This window comes from Cydia fagiglandana, chromosome 1, assembly GCF_963556715.1.
Source record: "Cydia fagiglandana chromosome 1, ilCydFagi1.1, whole genome shotgun sequence".
Lineage (NCBI taxonomy): Eukaryota > Metazoa > Arthropoda > Insecta > Lepidoptera > Tortricidae > Cydia > Cydia fagiglandana.
The window spans coordinates 28,574,134-28,599,700 of NC_085932.1; the positions used below are offsets into that span (position 1 = coordinate 28,574,134).

At 38.6% G+C, this 25,567-nt stretch overlaps 2 protein-coding genes across 2 annotated transcripts in view; one reads left to right on the plus strand and one right to left on the minus strand.

Moving 5' to 3' along the window:
* LOC134668812 (septin-interacting protein 1) overlaps positions 1 to 4,501 on the minus strand; it is a 35,828-nt gene extending 31,327 nt beyond the window's left edge. The window contains exon 1 of the mRNA XM_063526270.1: positions 4,283 to 4,501. The gene's annotated coding sequence lies outside the window, so the exon portion shown is untranslated. The remainder of the gene's footprint in view (positions 1 to 4,282) is intronic.
* A 230-nt stretch (positions 4,502 to 4,731) lies between these two features.
* Positions 4,732 to 24,996, plus strand: LOC134668483 (FHF complex subunit HOOK interacting protein 2A-like). Its single transcript, XM_063525935.1, has 13 exons — positions 4,732 to 4,949; positions 5,186 to 5,326; positions 9,103 to 9,324; positions 9,741 to 10,145; positions 10,563 to 10,756; positions 11,288 to 11,393; positions 13,137 to 13,299; positions 15,215 to 15,336; positions 15,930 to 16,081; positions 16,448 to 16,570; positions 20,046 to 20,136; positions 21,504 to 22,033; positions 22,456 to 24,996. Exons 1-13 carry the CDS (start codon positions 4,905 to 4,907, stop codon positions 22,562 to 22,564), a joined length of 2,403 nt encoding a protein of 800 aa, XP_063382005.1. The 5' UTR covers positions 4,732 to 4,904; the 3' UTR covers positions 22,565 to 24,996.
* Positions 24,997 to 25,567: the final 571 nt, after the last annotated feature.

Below are 25,567 nucleotides of genomic sequence, written 5' to 3' on the forward strand. Positions count from 1 at the left end.
ACCACAAACAAGGGGTAATATTTGCATCTTTCATATATTTCGTGATATGAAGATAACAAATATGTTTATCAACATAATTACTATATACCTATAATACCAATACCCGCCAGGCTAAACCGGTTGTCAACTTTAGTTCCATTGGTACACATTGAGGGCGCCAGTAGTATAAACGTATAAACGGTTGGGGACATTTTTTTGTATGGAGTTACCGTTCTTCTCCTAGTGAGTATTATATTCTTTGGTTAGTGTGTAAGTCACTTTGACAAATATAAAAAGTTGGTCGCTTTCTACAGAACTACGGTCTTTTATCACGCGTTGTTAGATTTTCGACTTACCTAAGCCTTGGTCATTAAATCGAATTTAGAGTGCGGACAGATTCAAGCGCTTTTTAACGCGCGTTGAAAAAGCTCTCGTGCGAATGGGGGCTTAGAGTCCGTCGTTGCGACCGGCTGTAACGACCGATTTGTAAAAATGCATCGTTAAGCCCGCTCCACACTCGTGCGCGAATCGCGGCGCGAAGCCGAGTCTGGAGTCGATTTCGCATATCAGCGAACTAGACTCCACACTCGCGTTCGCGGCTTCGCCCGCGATTCACGCGCATAGTCTGGAGGGCGCTTTACATTAGGTCCGTGTTCTATGTATAAGCCCCTTTAGCAATCACCGCTACCTGATTGGCTACTAGGCTAATCAAATTCAAATTTTTCAGTTATGACATTTATAATGGGACCAACTTCGTAATCACTTAAGCTTTTTTGGCCGTTTCATACATTTTGATCGAGTGGATGTCGACGTTTTCTATGGGAAGGCCAATATTTTTTTTGGGATTTCGGGGTTGGTCCGATAGAAAAAGTTGTTCAGTATGACCCAGTATGACGGGCGTAAGCCATAATGCTATGTTGGGGGCTGCAATAGTGTCCTGGCTGCTCCTTCGTCGGATGCTATCGCAGCTTGTACGAAAGGCTTTAGTATATAGAATAAGTTAGTTGTAAGAATGTATAAATTTGTAGTTTTTTATGGAGCGACATGTTCACCTCAGTGACAAGCTCTAAAAATAAATAGAAAAAAAAAGTATGACGGGCGGCTATACTAATCTGTAGACACATATTATTAATCTGTGAGCTAGTTCAGCTAATATTTCACGTGCATCTGTTATTTGTGCACGCTTTTTGGAAATAATTATATCTCTGGCGTCAACAATCGGAATCTTTTTTTTGAGTTGAGGGATTGCGATGTTGAGGCTTGATTTTTGATCTGAAAGAAATTCAATCAAGATTAATTTTATCATGAGCAATCCAAGCTATAGTCCGTTTTTTTTAGCATTAGAAAGAACTTCGCAGAAGTAAGCTTCTGGTTCCAAATCCGGCACTTTCAGCGGTAATAATTTGAAGTAAATTATATGTATTGACCATGCTACATTAGATAATTCAATAATTATTAACAATTAAAGAGCCCGATAAAGACTGCACGCTTGCTTCTGTGGAGTTCTTTCTAATGCTAAAAAAAACGAACTATATTCAATAGCAATACACAACAGTATAAGCAAGTTACCTTTTATTTTAATTCCGTCGTATTTTTTTTTTTTTTCTTTTATGGCATCGCGCTCCTGGCGCATTCAGCCAAACGAGTAAAACGGGGAAACGGAATTAAAGTCCGTCGTATTTGTATGATATCCTTTAAACTCTTGTCAATTAAAGGCATATCCAGATTAGTCAATTTTTCGCCAATCTGATTCAATTGCCCGATCGAATCAGGAGGTGCGGACGCAAATACCAATTTGGCTCACCGAATTCAACCACCGATAATGACCGATAATGACCGATATTACCGATAAAATGAGGTGCGGACGCAAGAATACCAATTTGTGAGGTTAGTATTTTCGTTCTGGGGCATTTATTCAATTTCATCATCATCATCGTCATCTCAGCCATAAGACGTCCACTGCTGAACATAGGCCTCCCCCTTTTTTGGGGGGTGAATGCCATAATCGCCACGCTTGGCAGGCGGGTTGGCGATCGCAGTCGAGTACACCGAATTTGAGGGACGGACGGACATACCCGTTTATTCAATTAAGAGGGCTCTAATATCACCATAAATCTAAAATTGGAGATTGACGCCAATTTCATTACTGATCAAATCGACCGATTCGATCAGTCCCGAAGGAATAAGGAAGTCTTCGTTAAATAATACAAAAAGAGAGTGTGTAACTCAGAAACTTAGGTCAGATCCAACGGTCTACTTCTGTTAAAAACTATTAATAAGAATTCTCTGTAAAGGCTTCGTCACACAGGCGCGTTTTCCGGGCGGCGCGTGAGCGGGGCGCGCCGCGTAACTAAAGCCCCTCATTCACACTCCTACCTTGTCGTCCGCCTCGCAGGACTACGGTGTAAGATATAGCTCACACACCATCCTACTTTGTAGTCCGCCTCACAGGACTACGGAGCAAGAAATAGCTTACACACGGTACTATTAAGGGCCTACCGCGAACCACGTTGGACGTGCTAGGCAGCACCCCTGCCCTGTCACACTTACGTACGAATTTACACGCGCGACGGAGGGGCAACACGTCGAACGTGGTTCGCGGTAGGCCCTCTGTTTTGCCGTCCATCACCAGTACTATGGCATCCTACTTGAGTTTGTAGGACGGCTCGTAGTCCGCAACCCCCATACACGATCCTACCCAACGAGGCGGATTACGAGGCGAACTACAAGGTAGAGTGTGAATGGGGGGCTTAACAGACTATCGCACCGCACCGTGACCTTGGAGTGTCGCACCCATAAGTGAGAGCGAGAAACGTATATCTCTTTTCTTTGTTAGTAGAAAAAGGCGGCAAATTGGAAAAATGTAGGCGCGAAGGGATATCGTCCCATAGAAAATTTTAATTTCACGCCTTTTTTTACTGACAAGATTTGCTTGACCACCTATAGCTACTTTACATATAAAACGCTCACGCCCCGCTCGCGCGCCACCCGTAAAACGCGCCTGTGTGACGAAGATTTAATTATAGTTCGTCAAACATATGTATCTCTGGTCAAACCAATTTGACAGTCAGTAAGCCCCCATTCGCACGACAGCTTTTTCAACGCGCGTTAAAAAAGCGCTTGAATCTGGTCGCACTCTAAATTCGACTTAACGACCAAAGCTTAAAGTCTAAAATCCAACAACACTGAATAAAAGCGTCACCGTTGTCGTGTGAATACATAAATGGTTATCCATTTGTGTCATTCAAACGCTTTTTTTAACGCGCGTTGAAAAAGCTGTCGTGCGAACGGGGCCTAAGAACCAGGAAAACTATACTCATTTAAAGTAGCTAACACACTATCGCACCGCACCGCGACCCTGGTGCGTCGCACTCATGAATGAGAGCGAGAAACAGATATCTTTTTCTCGCCCTCACTTACCGGTGCGAAGGGTCGCGGTGCGTGCAAATTGCAGGCACCTTTCTCTGTCATTCTATTCTAATTATAGCTGGTTTTGCAAATCTTATCAATAAAAAAAGGCGCGAAATTCAAATTTTCTATGGGAAGAGATCCCTACGCGCCTAAATTTTTCAAATTTGCCGCCTTTTTCTACTGACCAGATCTGCTTGACCAAGTATACATTTCATGGATCGAACAATTGTTTCCGTCTGGAAAGCCCCCTCCACACTCGTGCGCGAATTGCGGCGCGAAGCCGCGAACGCAAGTGTGGCGTCGATGTTCGCAGACAGCGAAATCGACTCCACACTCGCGTTCGCGGCTTCGCCCGCGATTCACGCGCATAGTCTGGAGCGGGCTGAAGAAAAATATATCTCTTTCTCGCTCTTACTTATGGGCGCGACGCACCAAGATCGCGGTGCGGTGCGATAATATGTTAGCTACTTAACCTTACCATTATCTGCTTATTTTTTGCGCATGGCAACATTACTGAATCGTAAACTTAAAAATCGTCGCCCCATCCCTAGAATATCACTCTATGTGTCAAATATTTATAGTCTGTGGTGTGGAGCGAAAAGTGGACGCCAATTATTGGGCTGTACATTCTTGGGTTGAGCAATCCCGGGTCGAACATTATCGGTACGGGCCAATAATATGCGACCAATATTCGGCGTCCACTAAATGGATTCGTATTATTGGGTCGTGTATTATTGGGTTGAGCGTTATCAGGGTGTACAAGCTCGGTCCGTGCCAATAATACGAAGCCACTCTTTGAACAGGGCAGTAGTGTACAACCCAATAATACGCATCCAAAAAAGTGGACGCCTATTATTGGGCTGTACATTATTTGGTCGTGTATTAACCGGACTCAAATTAAAGACAGTGTTCTAGTAATAATAAGGAAAGTAGAAACTTTTGTTGTTGATATCAAGTTTGTTGCTGATATTATGGACGAATCCTGTTTTCTAACCGTTGTATGCAAATTTTACAAGGACCGTCGTAAAATAGCATTAAATTAATAATAAAATCATAGCGAAAATTTTATTTTAACTAAATAATATAAGTCTTCACAGGCATCACCACACAATCCACAAGGTCCATATTATAATAACATATTTGACACTGACATTGACAGTTGAAAGTAAACGACAGCGCAGTGTTCAATATAGTACTAGATTTCAGAGCGCTTATTTTCATGGCTCAAATAGAAAAATTCGATAGTCGATAAATCGCATGATGCGGTCACAACGTGATATCGATATTATTCATATTATCGATGAAAATGACATTTACGCAAAATCTATCTTGTCGATAGCTATTTGTCCTGATTCTACCATACAATACGGTTTTTCAGGGGTTTTCAGTGTTTACAATGAGCATTACCGAAAAACCATTAAATTAGGATGGTTGCAAGTGATAAGTGTAGCGTGGCTGTGTTAAATGTGCAATCTTATAAGATTAATCCTCTAGCGTGATAATTGTTTATTAAGATGTTAAGCAGGTTTTCCGATGTCCTGCAATCGGCAGCAGACGTCGTAAGTAATAAAATAAGTCGGCAATATAATTCTAATGAAGGTCAGAGTAGTTTACGTTTAGAATTCCAAGACAAATACCTTAAAGCTTTGTATTCCGTATCAAAGCCATAATTTGCATAAATATGTAGGTTTAATTCGTTTCAGTGCATAGTTTTTGCTGACCCATTAACGTTAAGAAATGTTCAGGCAATTATATTATCTTATTTAAACTTGTACTATGTTATTTTTCAATGTAGTTGGCACCTCCAGCCACCCGCTTAGAGGACTTTGAATACCACTGGAAGATGATAATAAACTTTTACCAGAACTATGATGACAATAGCAAAGGGCACATAGAAGATACCAGGATTCCGCACCACTTACACCAAATGTTGCAGGTTAGTCTCTATGCAAAATCACTAGAAAAGGGTACATTCAATTACATTAGCCTCCTAGCTTCACCTCTGCATCCAACACAACATTAGGTCACTTAAAATGTAGTTGTGTTTGGTGAAATTTAGAAGTGTTGGGATTTAACTGATATAAGTTTATCAATAATATCTTTGTCACATCACTGAACACTGACATGTAGGATGAATTTTAATATCAGAATAATAGTACTAATAATGCAGATTCTATCTACATATCATACATAATATTAAAAGCATAACAACAATTAATTAAAGATCAATATTGTCCATTATAATTAGGTAAATTGGTATATCATAAATAAGGTATTTTTTTTAATTATAATAATTCTTTTCATGTAATTTGGGTTCAAAAACTTATAAATAAACTGACTATTTTTGCTTGCAAATCTTGATTACAGTTGCATTAAGTATTGACCAGCATTATAATGATGACCTTTATCATTGCCACTCAATTTTAAGCCCAATGTTGATAGTTATAAGAGTTCATTTGGCCAATTGATTAATAGTAAACATTCAACCTTGATGTAACCATGCACTTATAAAGTTGATTAATATGGAGGGAGTTAATCCAGAGTGCCTTATCACTTGGCATGGATGGAGATAAAGCAAAAAATTAATAATATTAAAATAAATAAATAAATGCCTCTGTTCTCCTTGCACCATTTTTACATGTCTCTGTTTGGCCCGATGGTTGACTGTTAGAGAATGCCATTAGGCATTAAGTTCGCCATTTGTACGTTATTTTTATGTTTTATGCAATAAAGTTTAAATAAATAAATATTAGTGAAATAATTAAAAAAAGAATTATATTGTCATTTGTCACAATGTGACACATTTAAGATTTCATACTATCATATTGCTACTTTTAGTATAGGGTGTTCAGCATTTCATTTCTTGAAAACCATATTTTAATTCCTTGCAATAAAAAAAATGTACTTGCTAGTTTGAATTAATAGAAGTTTTATTTTGAATGAAAAAAAAAAACGAACAAATAATTGAAAGTTTGTTCAATTTCACTCAATAAAGGATATAATACAGTAAAATTATACATTTTGCGTTTGCCTCAAATCCGGTAGTTCTGATTTTTTGTAGGCTTGTTTATGATGTTGGCCCAATGAATAATCCAAGTTCGTGACCTCAAGCGCCTAACGCAACTTTGTCAAAAATCGAATAAACCGCAATTTTTTTTAGATTTGGACGATTATAACCCTAAAGTACTAGTTTTTGGTAGTAACTTCCTAGGGCGTTTTTAAAGTAGACTAAATTTGCTACAATAAGACACTAGAATTGTCTCTGTACATCTAATATTTTCCGACATAAATCCTTTCAAAATTTTATTATTTTACATCGGTTCTTAGCTATAATATAAGGGTTAGGTAGGAAATTTATATGGAATTCATCATCGCACGTTCTACCAAATATTTATTATCCATAAAAAAATGTATGAGTGCCTCTATTTCGAAAAAAAAATTTTTTTTACGGAAAATATATATTTTGTAGATTGTGGCCGTGATGAATTCCATATAAATTACTTACCTAACCCTTATATTATACCTAAGAACTGATGTAAAATTATAAAATTTTGAAAGGCTTTATCTTGGAAAATATTAGATGTACAGAGACAATTCTAGTGTCTTATTGTAGCAAATTTAGTCTACTTTAAAAACACCCTAAGAAGTTACTACCAAAAACTAGTACTTTAGGGTTCAATTTCAATTTCAAAGCCTTTAATTTCGAGCATACAGTTAATAATAATATTTAGTACAGTTTTAGTTATTTGTTCATGTGTTTGCAACAACCGTCGGCTCGACGTGTCCTTTTGACACAAAGGCCTCCTCCAATGCCTTCCATGCCTCTCTGTCTCTAGCTAGTCGTGTCCATAGTGGACCAGCAGTTTTCCTTAAATCATCTGACCATCTTTTGTATTGTCTGCCTCTTTTCCTTTTTGTGTTGTAGCGTGGGGTCCACACAGTCAGTATGTTTGACCACTTCTGCTTTTCCCTGAGCATGTGGCCCGCCCACTTCCATTTTAGAGTTTTTGATTTTAGAGTAACATCTTCTAATTTTGTGATCTCTCTTATTTCCGTCGCCCGTTTTCTGTCCCTTTTTGTGTACCCTAACATGCTTCTCTCCATTCCCCTCTGGCATGTTATTAGTTTTTGTGTCATTTTTTCTGTTGCGGCCCAGGTTTGGCATCCGTATGTTAGTATAGGCAATATACACATATTGAAAACTTTTCTTTTTATTGAGATGCGGTAATCTTTATTTTTCATGATGGTTTTTAGGGACCAGAACCTGTTCCATGCATTTGTGACCCTTCTGTTCATTTCTTGTTGCATTTGATCAAACATAGAGATGAGTTGGCCCAAGTAGATGTATGATTTTACCCATTCAATGTCTTCCCCGTCCACTGTGATGGGTACTTCCATTCTGTTGGTCATAATTTTAGTTTTGCTTTTATTTATTGTTAGGCCAACCTCTCTGCTCCTGCTTGTTAGGTCTTGCAGCATGTGTCTTAGGGACTCTGGATCGTTAGTCATGAGCACAATATCATCCGCGAATCTCAAGTGATTTAGTTTCTTGCCGTTTACATTTATGCCTGAATCGGTCCAATCAAATTTTTTAAATACTTCTTCCAGCACGCAAATGAAAATTTTTGGTGAGAGTGGATCGCCTTGTCTGACTCCTCGTTTGACAGGGCACTCTTCTCCTAGCGACTCTAGTTTGACTTGGGCGGAGCTGTTACTGTACACGTTCTTTATTAGTTGTATGTATTTTCTGTCAACACCCTGATTTGCTAGGGCTTGCCAGATGTGGTTATGTTCCAGAGAGTCGAATGCCTTGTTGAAGTCGACGAATGCTAGGTATAAGGGTTGTCCATACTCTTGGCACTTCTCGATGGTTTGTTTCAATGTGTGCATATGGTCCACTGTTGAGAAACCCGATCTAAATCCTGCCTGTTCAATAGGCTGCTGTTCCTCCAAGTTCTTTGTGATGCGGTTTAATATTATTTTTGCGAATATTTTATAGATGTTAGACATTAGACTGATAGGGCGGTAGTTGTTGATGTCATCTTGGTCACCCTTTTTGTGAATTAGTATTATGTTGCTTGTGGTCCATTGTATTGGAATTTCCTCTGTCTTCATAGTCATATTAAAGAGTGCCGTTAGTCTTTGTAGGATGTCAGCTAACCTTGACTTTATTAATTCGTTGGTAATACCATCAGGTCCCGGGGCTTTATCGTTTTTTTGTGTTCTACACAACAAAAAACACAAAAAAAAACTTTAGGGTTATAATCGCCCAAATGTAAAAAAAATTGCGGTTTATTCGATTTTTGACAAAGTTGCGTTCGGCGCTCGAGGTCACAAACTTGGATTATTCATTGGGCCAACATCATAAAAAATCAGAACTACCGGATTTGACGCAAAACAGCCAGGTTACAAAATTCGACAAAGTTACTGGATTAATAAGGATAATGTAATCCTAATTAACACATCATTACAAAGTATCATTGAAACTATACAATACACTGATTCTTACTCTAACAGAAGAGAACAACAAAAACCTATTGTTTATTATCTAGTTTATTATGGCTTTTATAATGCACATTTATTAATTTGACTATAAAGCTATGTAATGTTTTGATGATATCTTGCTCTATGATATTGTTATCAATTTAGTTGATATTTTTTAACCAAAACTGTTCCATGACTATGAATTTTTAATAAGATTCTTCATTTCAGTTAATAGTAGATGAAGAAAAAGAGCAGCAAGGTGGTACCGTCGGCCCTTGCCTAGAGGCGATAGTTCAGCGCTCCATCTCACTACTGGACGCCCTGGCGGCGTTGGCGGCGTCGGACCGACCACCAGGAGCTCGTGCGTTAGCTTTGAGCGCATCATCGGCACTGTTGCGCCGAACACGACAGCCCTGCGTCAATAGCGTTCATGTCTACCGCCCTTTGCAGGTGAGCGCAAGTATCACTATTGGACGCCCCGACGGCGTTGGCGTCGTCGCACGACCACCGGGCGCTCGAGCACTGGCGTTGGGAGCTGCGTCAGCGTTGCACAGATCTGGCAGATGTAATGTTGTCACACGCATAGGGACGGGTATGGCGACATACGATCTCCCTTAGTCCAGACAGGACCTCGGGTTGTCTCTCAACTTAGCTCAGGTGTGAGGGGACACAGGGCTTAATAAAGAACGCACTGCATGTTGCCGCCAACCACCCTCTTCAAAACATCAGACCATCTCGTGGGTGCTTTGATGCTTTCCCTCGCGCTCGCTTGCGTGTATATTGCCTTTAACCCGAGATGACTACACAAACGGGTATTAAACATTTACTTATTAACATATTTTTTCAACACACTAATTTTGTTTTAGCGTATGCTCATACAATGTAACGAGAGCCCCGCTTCCCCAACCGAAAAGGAAGAGGTCGAATTACTCCTAACGCTCTGCGGCCTAGTACGAAAAGAGCCCGGCTTAGCCAACATCTTCACAACACCATTCGTCGAAGACAAATCCAGTTTACTAAGCACACCAGAGGATATACAGAAATTGATACCAATTAAAAATAAAGTTCAAACGCCAAAGAAGAATCCATTATTCGAAGTGGAATTACCGCCGAATCCTTTAAGAAATGTTTCTATAATAAGGGCGATGGGGGACTGTAATAGCAGTTGTTCGGCGGACGACAACGCGTCGTGTAAGAGCCACAAGACCGTGTATGATGATAATGACAAGTTTCTGTTGATAGATTTGTTGTTGTCATATTTGAATAGTGCTGTAAGTATACGTTTGAATGGAAACCCTTTACATATACACAAAATATGACACAAATGTTCTATTTTTCGCAAATGCAAGAGCTTTAAAGACGTCTATAGCATTAATTAAGAGATGATTTAAATCAATTACTAGTCAGACGTGAATGTGACAACTTAGAATTTTCGTTGTTTACACACAACAATTTAGGTGTCCGTGCCTTCGCTTGAACCACATTATGAGATAACACCCTTGTCAGCCATAATCAAGCGAATTCATCAACTAGTAGCGCCATCTATCGCGCCACTCAAGTACTAATGTCGTGTAATGTGTGTGTAATGTTTTAGTTAGATAGACATTGAAAAATAAGTCACAAATATTGACAATTTTCAATAATTCTTAGGTATGATAACGGTTTCGACTAACCATTTTTTTTTCCAGGACAACCAAGTGGTCCTAAGAGCGTGTGAAGGCATCATGATAGTGTCGTCCCTCCCAGACGACGACATCGCCAACCTAGTGACGACCTGTAGTCCGGCGTGCGAGCTGATTATCGATAAATTGGCCGACAAATATAAGGCCATCCCGGCCAACGTTGATCCTAACGACATCGACCATTTGAACATCACTTGGGCGTAAGTATTACAATTATTTATTTTTATTATTATTTAAGCCTTTATTTTTCCTTAAATAGTTTTGCATAAAAAAGTTTTCTAATAATATTGTTGTTCAATTTTACTATATTGAGGACCCCTGTCGGGTATATAGGCCTCCTCCATATCTTTCCACCTTTCTCGGTCTTTAGCCTTGGTTAGCCAAGGTCCAGGGATATCATAGCCACAGCTGGAGAAAATTGGCTAATCAAGTATTACAATACTCCAAATTTATAGGATAATTTCTGCCAGATGATCATATTGCAAATCTAATGTAGTCTGGCTTGTGAAAGTATTATCGATAAGTTGTCCAACAATTATATATGTATGTATAAACTCTTTATTGTACAAAACACAAATTTATGGCACAGGAAAAATTAATGATATTTCCATACCGGCTAATGTTGATCCTACTAACTATATCGACAACTTGGGCGTAATTATTTCAATGCACCAGTAAATTATAGGGTAATTTCTTATAGTTTAATACCAACGTTAGACGTAACTTTGCAGGTACGTAGCACAAGACTTCGGCGACAAGGACTACAACAAATTTCACGGCTACAGAGAACTAACGAGCTTCTTCTCCTGGCTCGACTACTGTGATACTCTAATGAAGGTAAATCACTACACCTTATAAAACAAAGTCCCCCGCCGCGTCTATCTGTGTGTATCTAGACACGCGGCAGCGTGTCAAGCCAAGTTCAAGCAAAGGAACTGGCTAGCCAGCGCCAAGTGTAATAACTAATATTACACGAACCACTTGGTGCCACTTTTGACCCTTCTATAACTTAAAACATCTTTAACGTAAACACATAAAACTACGTGTGTTTAATTATATCCATAAGGACATCTAGAAGCCCAAATTTCATGAAGCTAGCTCAAACGGTTATAAAGATATGAAGGTCAAAAAGTCGTAAATTTTAAGACTGACTGACAGACCTATAGTACCTAAACCTAACCTACTTCCAGTGTGAAAGCGTAGGAAAAAATCTAAAAATAAAAAAAAGTTATAAAATAGGGGGGGTCCCCATACAAAAAAAAACATTTTTTATTGTAACTGACATATAAGTACCTAAACCTAACCTACTTCCAGATGACCTAGAAGGATGAAATTTGGAATCCAGCTCGGTTATTGTGTGTAAGCGTAGGAAAAAATCTAAAAACAAAAAAAAGTTAATAAATAGGGGGGGTCCCCATACAAATTTCTTTTTTATTGTGACTGACATATAGTACCTAAACCTAACCTACTTCCAGATGACCTAGAAGGATGAAATTTGGAATCCAGCTCGGTAATTGTGTGTAAGAGTAGGAAAAAATTAAAAAAATTAAAAAAGTTAAAAAATAGGGGGGTCCCCATACAAAAAACCTGTAATACGTGCTAAACAACCGGCCAACGGTGTGTCGTTGGCGGCGCGCGGCACCACATAATTAATACAAAGAACAGAAGTAAAATACATGCAGCGAAAACACAAGAAAAAACATTAAATCTCAATACCTGCCTAGTTTTCTTTACAAAAAGTATTGATATCCCATCAAAAACATAAATGTAAAAAAGGAGAGCCAAGTTCAATACAAAAATTATGCTTGGCTGTGGGGTTCGCCGCAAAAAGAATGGAGATCTAAATGAGTGCCAAGTTCTATGCAAAATCCAAATATGTATTTATAGGAACAAAATAACATTATAAACAAGTATTAAACTCTATTTCTTTGCTTTATTGGATACCTATAACAATTGCTGTTATTTAAAAAAAATGTGAGATCTTAAAGTAGGTTAGATTTGGCTTGTTTATAATGTTATTTTGTTCCTATAAATACATATTTGGATTTAGCATAGAACTTGGCACTCATTTAGATCTCCATTCTTTTTGCGGCGAACCCCACAGCCAAGCATAATTTTTGTATTGAACTTGGCTCTCCTTTTTTACATTTATGTTTTTGATGGGATGTTTCTTACTGAACGGATCTTCATGCAATTTTCACCTATCCATAGTGTGGTTCTTGTGGAAGGTTTAGGTATACAATTTGTTAACCCGTGCGAAACCCGGGGCGTCGCTAGTAATTAATATTCGTTACTCATTATTATTTTTTTTGCACCGCCAATTGTTGATATATCGCAGGCGATGTTCAGACGCGTATCGTCATATCGTGTGTTATTCGTCATTTCCTAAAATGTTTTAATTGATTTTAATTATTGAGCTCTTGATAACCTGTAACAAAACCAAGATTTTTAACCTTTTATAATACAAAAGGGCGGCCCATATTGAATATCTTTGACTATTTAGTAAATATTTTAATATTATCTGACCCGACAGTTTTGTAGTTGAATTCGACAGCGAGTCAACTGTAACTTCATTTTCAGGAATGCCATCCCACGATATCCGCGCACCTCTCCCGAACGTTCCGACAGAACTTTTTAGAAGGGGCCGCGGAAGCAGGACTGTCAGACGCACTTCGAGCCCTACGGGTCACCGCCGTGCTCAGCAAGTGTCTTAAACTGGTCGACTCCACGGACCTCGCGCTAGGTACCTTATCTTTTTAGAAGGAGGCGGGACTGTCCGACGCACTTTGAGCCCTACGGGTACGGGTCACCGCCGTGCTCAGCAAGTGCCTCAAGCTGGTCGACTCTACGGACCTCGCGCTGGGTACCTTATCTTATCTTTCTAGAAGGAGGCGGGACTGTCAGACGCCCTCTGAGCCCTACGGGTCACCACCGTGCTCAGCAAGTGCCACAAGCTGGTCCTACGGGTCACCGCCGTACTCAGCAAGTGCCACAAGCTGGTCCTACGGGTCACCGCCGTGCTCAGCAAGTGCCTCAAACTGGTCGACTCCACGGATCTCGCGCTGGGTACCTTATCTTATCTTTCTAGAAGGAGGCGGGACTGTCAGACGCCCTCTGAGCCCTACGGGTCACCACCGTGCTCAGCAAGTGCCACAAGCTGGTCCTACGGGTCACCGCCGTACTCAGCAAGTGCCACAAGCTGGTCCTACGGGTCACCGCCGTGCTCAGCAAGTGCCTCAAACTGGTCGACTCCACGGATCTCGCGCTGGGTACCTTATCTTATCTTTCTAGAAGGAGGCGGGACTGTCAGACGCCCTCTGAGCCCTACGGGTGACCACCGTACTCAGCAAGTGCCACAAGCTGGTCCTACGGGTCACCGCCGTACTCAGCAAGTGCCACAAGCTGGTCGTACGGGTCACCGCCGTGCTCAGCAAGTGCCTCAAACTGGTCGACTCCACGGATCTCGCGCTGGGTACCTTATCTTATCTTTCTAGAAGGAGGCGGGACTGTCAGACTCCCTCTGGGCCCTACGGGTAACCACCGTGCTCAGCAAGTGCCAGAAGCTGGTCCTACGGGTCACCGCCGTACTCAGCAAGTGCCACAAGCTGGTCCTACGGGTCACCGCAGTGCTCAGCGACCATAAATAAAAAATAATGAGTTTGTGGTGAAATGACAAAACACGTCCCCATTCTTTATTCATGTTCTCCTACATATAACGAAACCAGTAGTTAATTATCAATTTTTTTGAAAAAAGTTCTCAGAAATTAGAAGGTTTGGTCAATTTTCAGTACTTAGAAGGCCATTTTCTCCTAACAGGTTGAGTTTGGGCAGCTAAAAAAAATACGTGTCCGTTATTTTAGAATACTCTCTAACATATATCAAAATAAATCAAATCGGAGTCGGACGGTTGGGTACCCTTCCTTGTAAGATAAGAACGCATTGTAAGATAAAAAGTGATGAGCAAAGAATGAAAGTGAAAACTGAGCATATTACGTAGGTATTTTGCCATTTTTACGGTTCCGTACCCAATGGGTAAAAACGGGACCCTATTACTAAGACTCCGCTGTCCGTCTGTCCGTCCTTTCGCCTGTCTGTCTGTCACCAGGTTTTACTTATGATCTGTGATAGCTAGACAGTTGAAATTTTCACAGATGATGTATTTCTATTGCCGCTATAACAACAAATACTAAAAACAAAATAAAATAAATATTTAAGTGGGGCTCCCATACAACAAACTTGATTTTTTTGCCGTTTCTTTGCGTAGTGGTACGGAACCCTTCGTGCGCGAGTCCAACTGGCACTTGGCCGGTTTTTATTAGCCGTACCTAATAATCAATCAAGGAATGTGAGCCGCGTATCTAATGATGAACATTTGAACGGTATCTATTGCAATTAACAAATTCCAACATGCAAGTTGAATACAATCAATATAATTAATTTAATGGTTTTTTTTAATTTACCTCAATTGGAATTATTTCTGTGTTGCCAGTGAAAGTCATTAGAAACTGATTCTATGGTTGAACCACGATTTTAGACCACACACATGAAAAATAAGGTTTTTGTTGAAATAAGAGGATCAAGATTTTCTTTTCTATTTTTAACTCCCGACGCAAAAAGAGGGGTGTTTTAAGATTGACGCCAATGTGTTTTATTGTCAGAGTTCTCCAACTGGCTAGTGGGCGACGGCGAGCTCTCAGAATGGCCGCTCCTCCACACGCTCATCACCAACTGTCTCACCGACAACCACGACCTCACGCTGGAGACGCTGAGGTTCTTTGAGGTAACTACAACGGTTTAAACAATGCCTGGCAATTTACTCATAAAACATGCACATATCTGACATGTGTAACGTATGTTTTTTGTCTGACAAGTGTTTGTTTTTAAAACCAGAATCATTCTTTTCGGGGCTTTTTTACATTTGTGTCGTGAATGAATATATTTTCAAGGACTACTAAATTATTTACTTGAGGATTTCTGTGTAACTTCACTTCTTCACTGTGATATATATGTATATTGCCTTTACGAAATTGCAAGATAAATAATACCATGTGGAAAACGCAGCTATGTATTTATTATTTCTTCTTTTCTAATCTGTACCGAGGCTTTCGACAATCGTCAGGCGTGTCTCACTCCGCGATTTCGTCGCTTTGCTGCAGGTAGCTAAAAGTACATCCGTTCGGCCCCAATTTTGGGGTTTGCCATAAGCCGCGCGTGGCGCTGTCGCCACCTAGCGGCCATATCTGTGCTGATCGTAACAGACGCGTTTTGTTAGAGAGTGAGTCTTCTGTACTTAGTACTATTATTTATTCTGTGCAATCGTACAGTAGGTTAATTGTGAGGAATAAATAATTATTCAGTTAATGTCTTCCACAGACAATAGTAGAGAAAGGCACCGAGCACAGCATCCACAGACTAGTGTTGTCCCGCGTATGCTCTCGCGGCTACGTGGCCCCACCCCCTCCCGACGACGACGAGCGAGACAGACTCAACGACGTCTCGCTGTGGCGGGAGCGAGAGAGGAACAGGTATCTACATAGCACACACCCATCAAAATACAAATCAACCATCTAGATTTAAATTTTATACAAAAGTCTACAATAAAACGTTTCAATGATATACATGAACATTCCAAGGCATTTGATTAAGTGGAACATGGAATACATACTTGCATCCAAACAAAACACATCGTTTAATGTATTAAACTGCTGAAGCTTCTTATTTCTTTCTCTACTGACAAAAATAAACCAAAAAAGTATTTAAAAAAAGTTACGATAATTAATACATTAAAAGTCAGGAGTACCTCAGGGCTCCATTTTAGGGCCCATATTATTTCTTATGTTTATAAAGGTTTCTTTAAATACCGTTGTTAAGCGAATGATGATGATGTCCAGGGAAGCGATGAAGCAGCTGCAGCACGAAGACCACGTGAACGAGCAGATCAGCGACATCCTGCAACACGAGGGCCTGCAGCCCGAGCCTCAGGACTCCGAGAACATACACCGGGTTATTAATAGGTACGTACTTAAAACGCATTCGCTCGGCTAACTAGGCTTATCGGTGGAGGAATTTATCATCTGGTAACTCTGTTAAACAAGCTCTAACTTCGCACATTCACGATCCAAAGTCGGAAAACAACGGGACTTTGTTTGTCTGCTCTGCCTGCGACCAATCACACTTTATACGTTAGATTAAATGATACATTTAAGTGAGGTAAAATCTCATTTTAGTTTCATATTTATATTCATATTTATTTATTGCAACCATGGTATTTTTATAGATATTACGAGTAAATAGAAAAGTTTTTACTTGTACCTAATATTAAATTAGTAGGAAGCTTTTTTTTTACTACAATCAAAATTCTCTCTAGTTAAGCAGCAAAAACACTATAAATATTACACAGCCTTTAAAAAATAAAGCTACGTAATTAGACGTCCCATGGCCATAATTATATTTTTCAGCTCGCATACAATAAAAGAGGATATCGCTAAGATGAATATTTTTTTTTAACGGACCATGTTAACTGTGGATCAGAAAATTATACATATTTAATCAATTACAATTTCAAACGGAACTTGGTGTCTAAAAGTTGTGACACTCCTAGAGATGTAGCTAAGGCGACAACCGTTAAAAGTCAATGACATAGTATATTACGATACAAGTGCGAATTACCTTTTCGCACGTGTATTAAAAGACCTGTCCGCCCTCGGAATACCCAACTGGCGCGAAGTGGCGCAGAATAGGGCAGAGTGGCGCTCTCTTGTGTCAGAGGCCATGATCCTTTTTGGGTCACTGGGCCAGTGATGTATGTATGTATGTACGTGTATTGTACAACGCTTAATCCCGCCCTAAAGAGAAGAGTGAAGTAGTATGATAAGCACTGTAAAACACTTTTCGACTTTTCTCATCTGTCATTCCGATACATTAACGATTGCCGCTTAGCTACGCCACAGAATAAATAATAGTACTAGGTACAGAAGACTCACTCTCTAACAAACCGCGTCTGTCACGATCAGCACAGATATGGCCGCTAGGTGGCGACAGCGCCACGCGCGGGTTATGGCAAACCCCAAAATTGGGGTCGAATGGATGGACTTTTAGCTACCTGTAGCAAAGCGACGAAATCGCGGAGTGAGCCACGCCTGGCTACGCCTACAAATCTAGTGCTTCCGCGACGCCCTATACAGCCTATATTGACCTAACGCTTGCTTTTTAGACGACTCGAGCTGCTCAAAGCGCAGGTTGAGGAGGCGATGGCCAGCGAAAACATTCCCATCCCCAACGCCACGCCTAAACACTCACAATTCTAATTATACATATCTACTATAAATATATACATTTATAAAGCTACAAAATACAATTTTAAAGGTAAAATCTGGTATTGATAAAACCTTTACATTTGACATTATAATATACCTTCCAGTATTACACTGTGAAATTGTAAAATTTGTAGTTTAGTCGTAAAAGTTACCCAAATTTATAAAAAGTAAATGTATCTTTTCAAGGTTTTCATTCACGTTTTATCGTTACATACCTAGTTATTGTATATAGGTAGTTTTATTGTAGGTACCTTTTTGTATATAAGAAAAGTGTAAATATGGGTTTTTATTTTAGTAATGGGTATGTTTTATTTTAGTTGTAGCCGTCGCGTACACGATCCCTAGAGTAGATTTCATTTATAAATTCTGACTATAATTGCATGTCCTATTTAGATTGTCTAATAACAAAAATGTGTCAAACTAGAAGCAAGCCATAAACAGCGCTCTTAGTAAACAGCATAAAAATATGTGTGACTTTGAATTACATACAACTTCAAACTGCAAAATTCTTCTCAATTCGACAAAATACAAATTTCAATATTATTTAAAGTTTAATATTGTTCTATCGGATAACAGTAAGTGCCATTTTCAACGTACATAACAGTATGGAATAGTCTACAATGGATAAACTAATTAAAAATTGTGTACTCGACGGTGAAACGACAGTGTGCCTTTAGTTTTTAATTTGATTGGCTCAATTTTGTCCGACGAATGCCATGATTAACGTATCTACTTAATAAGCGATTTTATACAAATAATATATGAAATATTTTATTTAGTTTTAAAAGCTATACTATATACACGGTTTATTTTATGGTGAACAGATCTGTGATTTATTTTATTCAAAACAAATTGGAATAATTTTATATTTTGGTTATTTTTCTACAAATCATTTTGTATAATTCGGCTTGACGCTATCACCCTACGCTACGCTTCAACTAATTTGGTATCTACCTACTTCCGAAATATTATATGAACATTATTTTCAAATAAATCAGCGTTTTAATTAAACAGTATCCGTTGTAGATATATATGTATAACTATAAACGAATTCTAGACAGTATAGTTCGTTTTTTTAGCATTAGAAATAAGGTAAACAATCTTGATGTGTCTTTTAATTGAAAAACACATTTTAAAAATAAGTTACGGCAAATATGTAACAATTATAAATCTAATACGATCATTTATATTCTTCTGCTTTCATAAGTAATAGTTTTTGATTTTTTAAAAGCGTTTTTCAATTAAAAGATATGTCAAGATCGCTTACCTTCTTGCAAGTTCTTTCTAATGCTAAAAAAACGAACTATAAACACTGTCGGCATCAAATATATTGTAGCGATATTAACATCAAAGAGCTGTTAATTATAGAAAAGGTAAAGTCCAAAATGAAATCGTGCCTTTAATCTGACAGCTAAAGTAGATGGCGCCGTACATTATGCGGTTGTCAAAAGTTGACATTTGACAATACAGTTACCGATCATTAATTTAAAAAAAAATGGCGCCGCTGATGTCAAACTCGGGGAGATGATTTTTTCTTTGGATCTTCGTCTTCAATCAATAACTCTTTGGTAACATTTAACTAACTTTTCTAACAATACAATATCATTAACTGGACAAGTAATTACATTAAGCGGCGCTTATTCTACAAATCACAAAAGATAATGTCCTAGTGGTGGGAACCTGCTAATTCTTTGGAAATCTTCGATTAATCGAATTCCGATTCTCTTTCATTAGAAAACTATCGACTGTTCGAATCGAAATCACTATCACTAGAATGCAATAAGTAGAAAAGCACTTTAACATATAGAGCTTCGATACATTTGATGCCGATATACACCAAAAGGGTGATGATTACACATCGGTAACTCGTGGCATTTAGGTAGCACTTAAAGATTTATTCTTAATTATTATTTGGGTTAATTAGTTAATAATACGAAACAAAGTTAAAAATTAAAAAACAACACTAATTCCTATACGAGTCGAGAAAAAGTAACCACTAAAAAATGGAATTAATTAAACAATTTTTAAGTGCTACCTAAATGCCACGAGTTACCGATGTGTAGTGATGATACGAATTCAAAATCTCCCCGCCGATCTGTGATTACTTTAAGGCCATATTTAGTTTGATTAAAGAAGTTGTTCCTGAGCGGTTGTTTTATTTCGTTTCTTGCAGCTTCCTGCTGCTCCTGCCGCGCGCCATCTTGTCCGACCCGGTGGGCGCCGACTATGAGCATTACATACACGATGCGCATAGGCATTATCAGGTACCTACTAAGAAATACCGACCCGGGTATAGGTAGGTAGGTAAGGCCACCGGTGGACGGGCAGCAGCGTCCCTTCAAATTCGGTGTACTCGACTGCGATCGCCAACCCGCCTGCCAAGCGTGGCGATTATGGCATTCACCCCCCAACTAAGGGGGAGGCCTATGTTCAGCAGTGGACGTCTTATGGCTGAGATGATGATGATGATGATGACTAAGAAATAGAGACAGAAGCAATCATTTCTAAATTTTCTAATAATCAATTGGGTTGGCAACTGTCAAAGGTTTGCATAGATGGCGCCGTCATAGCTTTCTCTTGTCTCTAGTTTTTTTCTATGAGATTTGGCTTAAAGGGCTGGCATCCAGAGCTTAAATTCCAAAATAAAACACAAAAATTTGAAAATATTCTAGGGATAGTCAGGGCAAGCTATGCTGGCGCCATCTGTAAATGACATCGATCGGCCAACCCCATTAACAAAAATAAAAATAAATGTTTACATATAAAAATAGAAACGTTCCGGAAATATGTAATTCCCAATGCTCAGTGAAGTGTGCAATAACTAAAATAAATTGTAGCTAGACATTGAACATTACCAGGAATATGATTATGTGCCATAACAAATCTACGAGGTATTCTGTCGTAGATAGGGACCAGTACGGATGCGATGGTCGTATTTGTCTACGTGACAGCGTGATAAAACGGTGCCCGTCCCATTCTGTCCCGCAGAGTTAAAAAGTGGCAGTTGTTTTATCACGTGGATAAATGTGGATAAAGCGATCCATAATAGGCTTGCAGAACCCTGTAATGCCTGGACAACTTGATGGCCTTTACAGCGACTTGTATGAATTTGATTTAGCCTTTTAACGGACCAGGTGGCGTAGCACGGTCTCGTTTTTATCCCTTGCCACCATGCCTGTCACGTTCTAACAAGTATGTGAGTGCGATAGGGACGCGCATAGTGATAGTAGATAAAAATGGAACCGTGCTGCGCCCGCAGATTAAAAAATACACGATTCAAGCCTCATCCTGTGGTGTTGAAAATTCTGCACAAGAAAAAAAAAATAAAAAAAAATGATAGGTATAATATCTAAGTGTGCCCTATAAACGGTAGAAATGACTTGTCTAATACAAATATAAGTAGTATACATTATGATATTAAGAAGTCCAACACAATACAATAATATTTATTTATTACTATTCGGAGATCCAACGGTTGTTAACATGTTAATAGGTTTTATAAATGTTCTCAGCAGTAAAAACAGATTAAGAAAAACAATTGGTGGTTAGCACTATTGCACTACACATTCTGATTAGTTTAAAGGTTAAATATAATTCATCCCTTATACAAATGGCCCAAAAACGTTTCCAGTTCTGGTTGGACGTGACGTCCACGTTCAACTGGCCGGCGGACGCGTACGCCGACAACACGGCCTCCTCCACCCACAGCTACGACAGCCGCCCCGAGGCGGACTTACACCTCGACGACGTCTTCCAACACAAGGACGCCCCCTGCCACAAGTGCGAACAAAACTGTTTCACCCAAAGACTCGTCCTAAGAAGCCAAGACTTAAACACAAACGATGAGGAGGACTTCGACGAAGGACCGTTCTTCAGAATGCTTTTCAAACTACTCGCAAACATGCCCAACCAACCCTACCAGTTAAACTTACACCTCACATCAATAATATCTAAGCTAGCTTTACTCCCACACCCAAATTTACACGAGTACTTACTTAATCCGATGTTACCGACTTCTAAGAAGACGGTTACGTTGTTCAAAACGCTGCAAGAGTTGGCGAAGCGGCTGACCATGGAGATACCGAGGCTGAGGAATTATAAGAAGGTGATAGAGAATACGAGGCTGCATTTGATGAGTGAAGATCCGATATTTGATGAAAGGTAAGAAAACTGATGGTATCTTTTTCTACATTGGTGGTTGGTGATAAATTGATAATTCTCGAATCTTGTTGCAAAAATATTAATTAAGTACTAAGACTTAATATTTTTGCATAAGTTAAGGATCTTATTGTTAGGAGGACATAAAGAGATATTAGATTCAACCTTGATATTATAGCGTAGGTATTTGACAATACTTTACGTACAAAGTTACGTAATTTATGCGGTTTTATATTTTGTCTGCAAGCGTAAAATGACGAATGAATATGCGTCTATGCGGAGTACGCCTCCACGGACAAAATAGTTCTGGGGATAGTGCAATGAAAATATTGAATTCCAAGAAAGAAGGAAAAGTTTCCTAAATTGGCCTTTACTGGCGGTTAGACGTAGGTAGACAAACTGTAATACATTTTATTATCTTCCAGCTGTGACCACAACCAACTGGTGGAAAGCCTAATAGTCCTAGAAGAATTCTGTAAAGAGCTCGCCGCCATCGCCTTCGTGAAGTACCAGCACGCTCACGTCAACAGATAAGGCTACCTACGTGAACATCTGCTTCGATCGTCAAGGAATCACGGACCAAAGGGTGAATGTTTGGCGTTTAAACGGGCGTTTTTTCATGAACTAGGGATATTCAAATCGATTAGAAGCGAAAAAAAGTCGGAGGGGTCAAAATAATTTATTAGCCGATAAACGAAAAATAAAGTATAATTTGTATATAAAAAGTCATTCGATTAATTAAAAAATCGTTTTGAAAAAGTCATATAAAATATATCGATTAAATGGAGGACCTCTATCCACAAAGCGAATATTGTTACAGTTATAAGAAACGGGCCTTATTATAACGTTAGCTGAAATATTCACTACTCACTTTGTATGTATCAAAAGTTAGTACTAAAGCAGAGTTTTACATTAGATAAAAGTTATTGCGCACGGTTTTTTATAATGGTGGTATTACTGGTATTACATAATAAGTATAATAACGACGCTAAAACGCAGTTTTTACGCTCGAAGATTCGCCCCGAAACTGGTAGGATAAGGATGATGATGGCTTTGCTTATTTTATTCAAATAAAATAGGTACAGTTTAGGCCTCATGTTTCTGTCATTAGAGCTGTGGTCAATATACCTATGGATCGTTTTCTGATTGACAAATATGTGAAGTTGTAATGTAATATGGCTTATATTATTAGCACGTGGTTTAAATACTCTACAAACTAATTAATCATAATTCGAATAAAAGAGAAAACTCATAAAATAAAGGTATGTGGAAGGCAATAAAATTCTGTCTCTTTCGTTCTTACACAGACAGCAAGAAACGGATGGTTTATTCAGCAATAACAAAAATGGATTGATCCTGTCGACTGCGCCAAGTATAATGTTTATAAAGTGTTTGTTAGTATTTATTTTGTTAAATGAGTCACTTATTCTTAATAAAGTTAGGTTACCTATGCTTTTATTACGCTTATTCATTATTTAGTATTTAATTCTAACAATGCAATATGTTTTCGTTCACTAGTCTTACTTATAGGTATGTAGTAACTTTACTATTGTCACAGACTATACTTTATGCTATTGTGTACGGTTAGCATAAATAAACATTAGGTGTTTCTTTATTGAAACATACACATCAAGGCTAGATCATTGGATATTTGAGTTTTTGTAATTGTTTACCTTAATTCAGACGCATTTTTAATTGTGTATCATTTTATACATGACCAGTAAAATTTTTTACATTACTGTAATTGGCCCGTTGCCTGATATAAATTAAGAAGCAATATGTTAATAGTACATAACAAATTTTACTAATAATAACTGTACTTATTAATTATTTATAGTATCATCTTTTAGCTCTTTGGATTATGGATCGCTTGATATGCGATAAAAATAATATGTTGGATACGGCCTTCACTGGTAAAGTGTGGATGGTATTTCTCGTACAAAATAAATATTATCAATAAGAATTTATTAGAACTCAATGGATTAAAGGAATTATGTGAAATACAAGATACCTGTATCCTATTTAAATGACTATGTTCTTAAGGTAAATAAAACATTATAAGATTTTCTCTCAAATTATACCCTTGTCTGGCTAGAATTTTATTTGTATATTCTTTAGTTAGTCTAACTTATTTATTACATTCCGTATTTACTATCACGTTATAGGGTAAACCAACATTCATCCGTTTTTTAAGACATTAGCAAAGCGAGGATTGATTGTAAGTTTGTAAAAGAGAGGTACCTAAAGTCTAAGAAAAAACGTGTCCCTTTGTTTGACATCCTAACTAGATGGCGTTGTACTGCGCGAATTATGTTTTGTGGTCACTGAATTGTCAAACGTCAACTTTTGACAATCAGAGTTGCTGCAAAATGTATGAAGCTGTCATAGACCTAGAATTCGCTTGCGCTTGACAGACAGCTGAAGTGTGCGAAAGGGAAGCCATCACGTATATGAACATCCCATGAGTGCGAAAGAGTCAGACTACCAATGAGAAAACGTAACCACTTTTGAGTTTGACGACGGCCGCGGACGGCCAAGAGCGTATCACGGTAATTTTCAAATTGAAAAATATACACGGATTAGGACGAAAAGTATTAAATAAAGTAATTCAGTGAAGATGGTGTCTTGTAGTGTGCCGGATTGCAGTGTCACAGGGCCAAATAATCCAAGCAATTACTCATTTCAGAGGATTTATGATATTCCGAACGAAATTTTCATAACGATATTGTGTCAAATTAACAGCGTAAAAAGTGTAAGAAGCCGGTTTATACAGTTCATTATAAGTTTTTCTTCCGTTCCGTGCTAATATTTTATCATATTAGTCAATAATTTAGGATATTTTGTGTAAAAACATAAACTGTTCGTTTACGCTAGGGCTTGACAAAATGTTCATATGCATTAACGTATATATGTATGGACTGGCCTTACGGACACTAAAAATGGTACTAGTATAGCGGTGTGACTCACGAATTCTAGCCAATCGTGCACTCAAACGCAATTAGTTGCGACCAATAGCGCGCGTGACGCGAACTCGACAACCAATCGCGCGCGTGATGCGAACTCATCAACCAATCGCGTTGTACCGGTGTCACACCGCTGTACTGGCCCCTGTCATGCCTCATTATTATTGTCGGTAAGGCCAGTCCCTAGATATCTATGTCAATGTTCATATGACAGTATCGATAACTTGTCGGTATATTAATAGCTATGTAATTATTTCTTCACAAGACATCATTAAGATGTTAGTTTTTATAACCGATTTCAAATAATAATGATTGTTATACCTTTTTGAAGGTGTTCATGTTTAGCGTGTCATGATAACTTCACTTTGCAACACAGTAAGAGTTACATTAAGATAAGGCTGTAACGATTTTGATGGCAAACGCAGTGCAATTGTTATTTATACGTCATAATGTCCTAGAATTTTAATGTTTAAAATAACACATTTGAAAAAGTAGTCGATAAAGCAATCAATCATCGACAGATTAGTAATATGTTGTAACATGACATCACTATTTTTGATCTCACATAGACAAT

Coding starts and splice junctions, on each gene's coding strand:
- LOC134668483 (XM_063525935.1), top strand. CDS start 4,905: ATGTTAAGCAGGTTTTCCGATGTCCTGCAATCGGCAGCAGACGTC. Junction 10,757..11,287: donor CATTTGAACATCACTTGGGC/GTAAGTATTACA, acceptor GTAACTTTGCAG/GTACGTAGCACAAGACTTCG. Junction 15,337..15,929: donor AGACGCTGAGGTTCTTTGAG/GTAACTACAACG, acceptor TGTCTTCCACAG/ACAATAGTAGAGAAAGGCAC.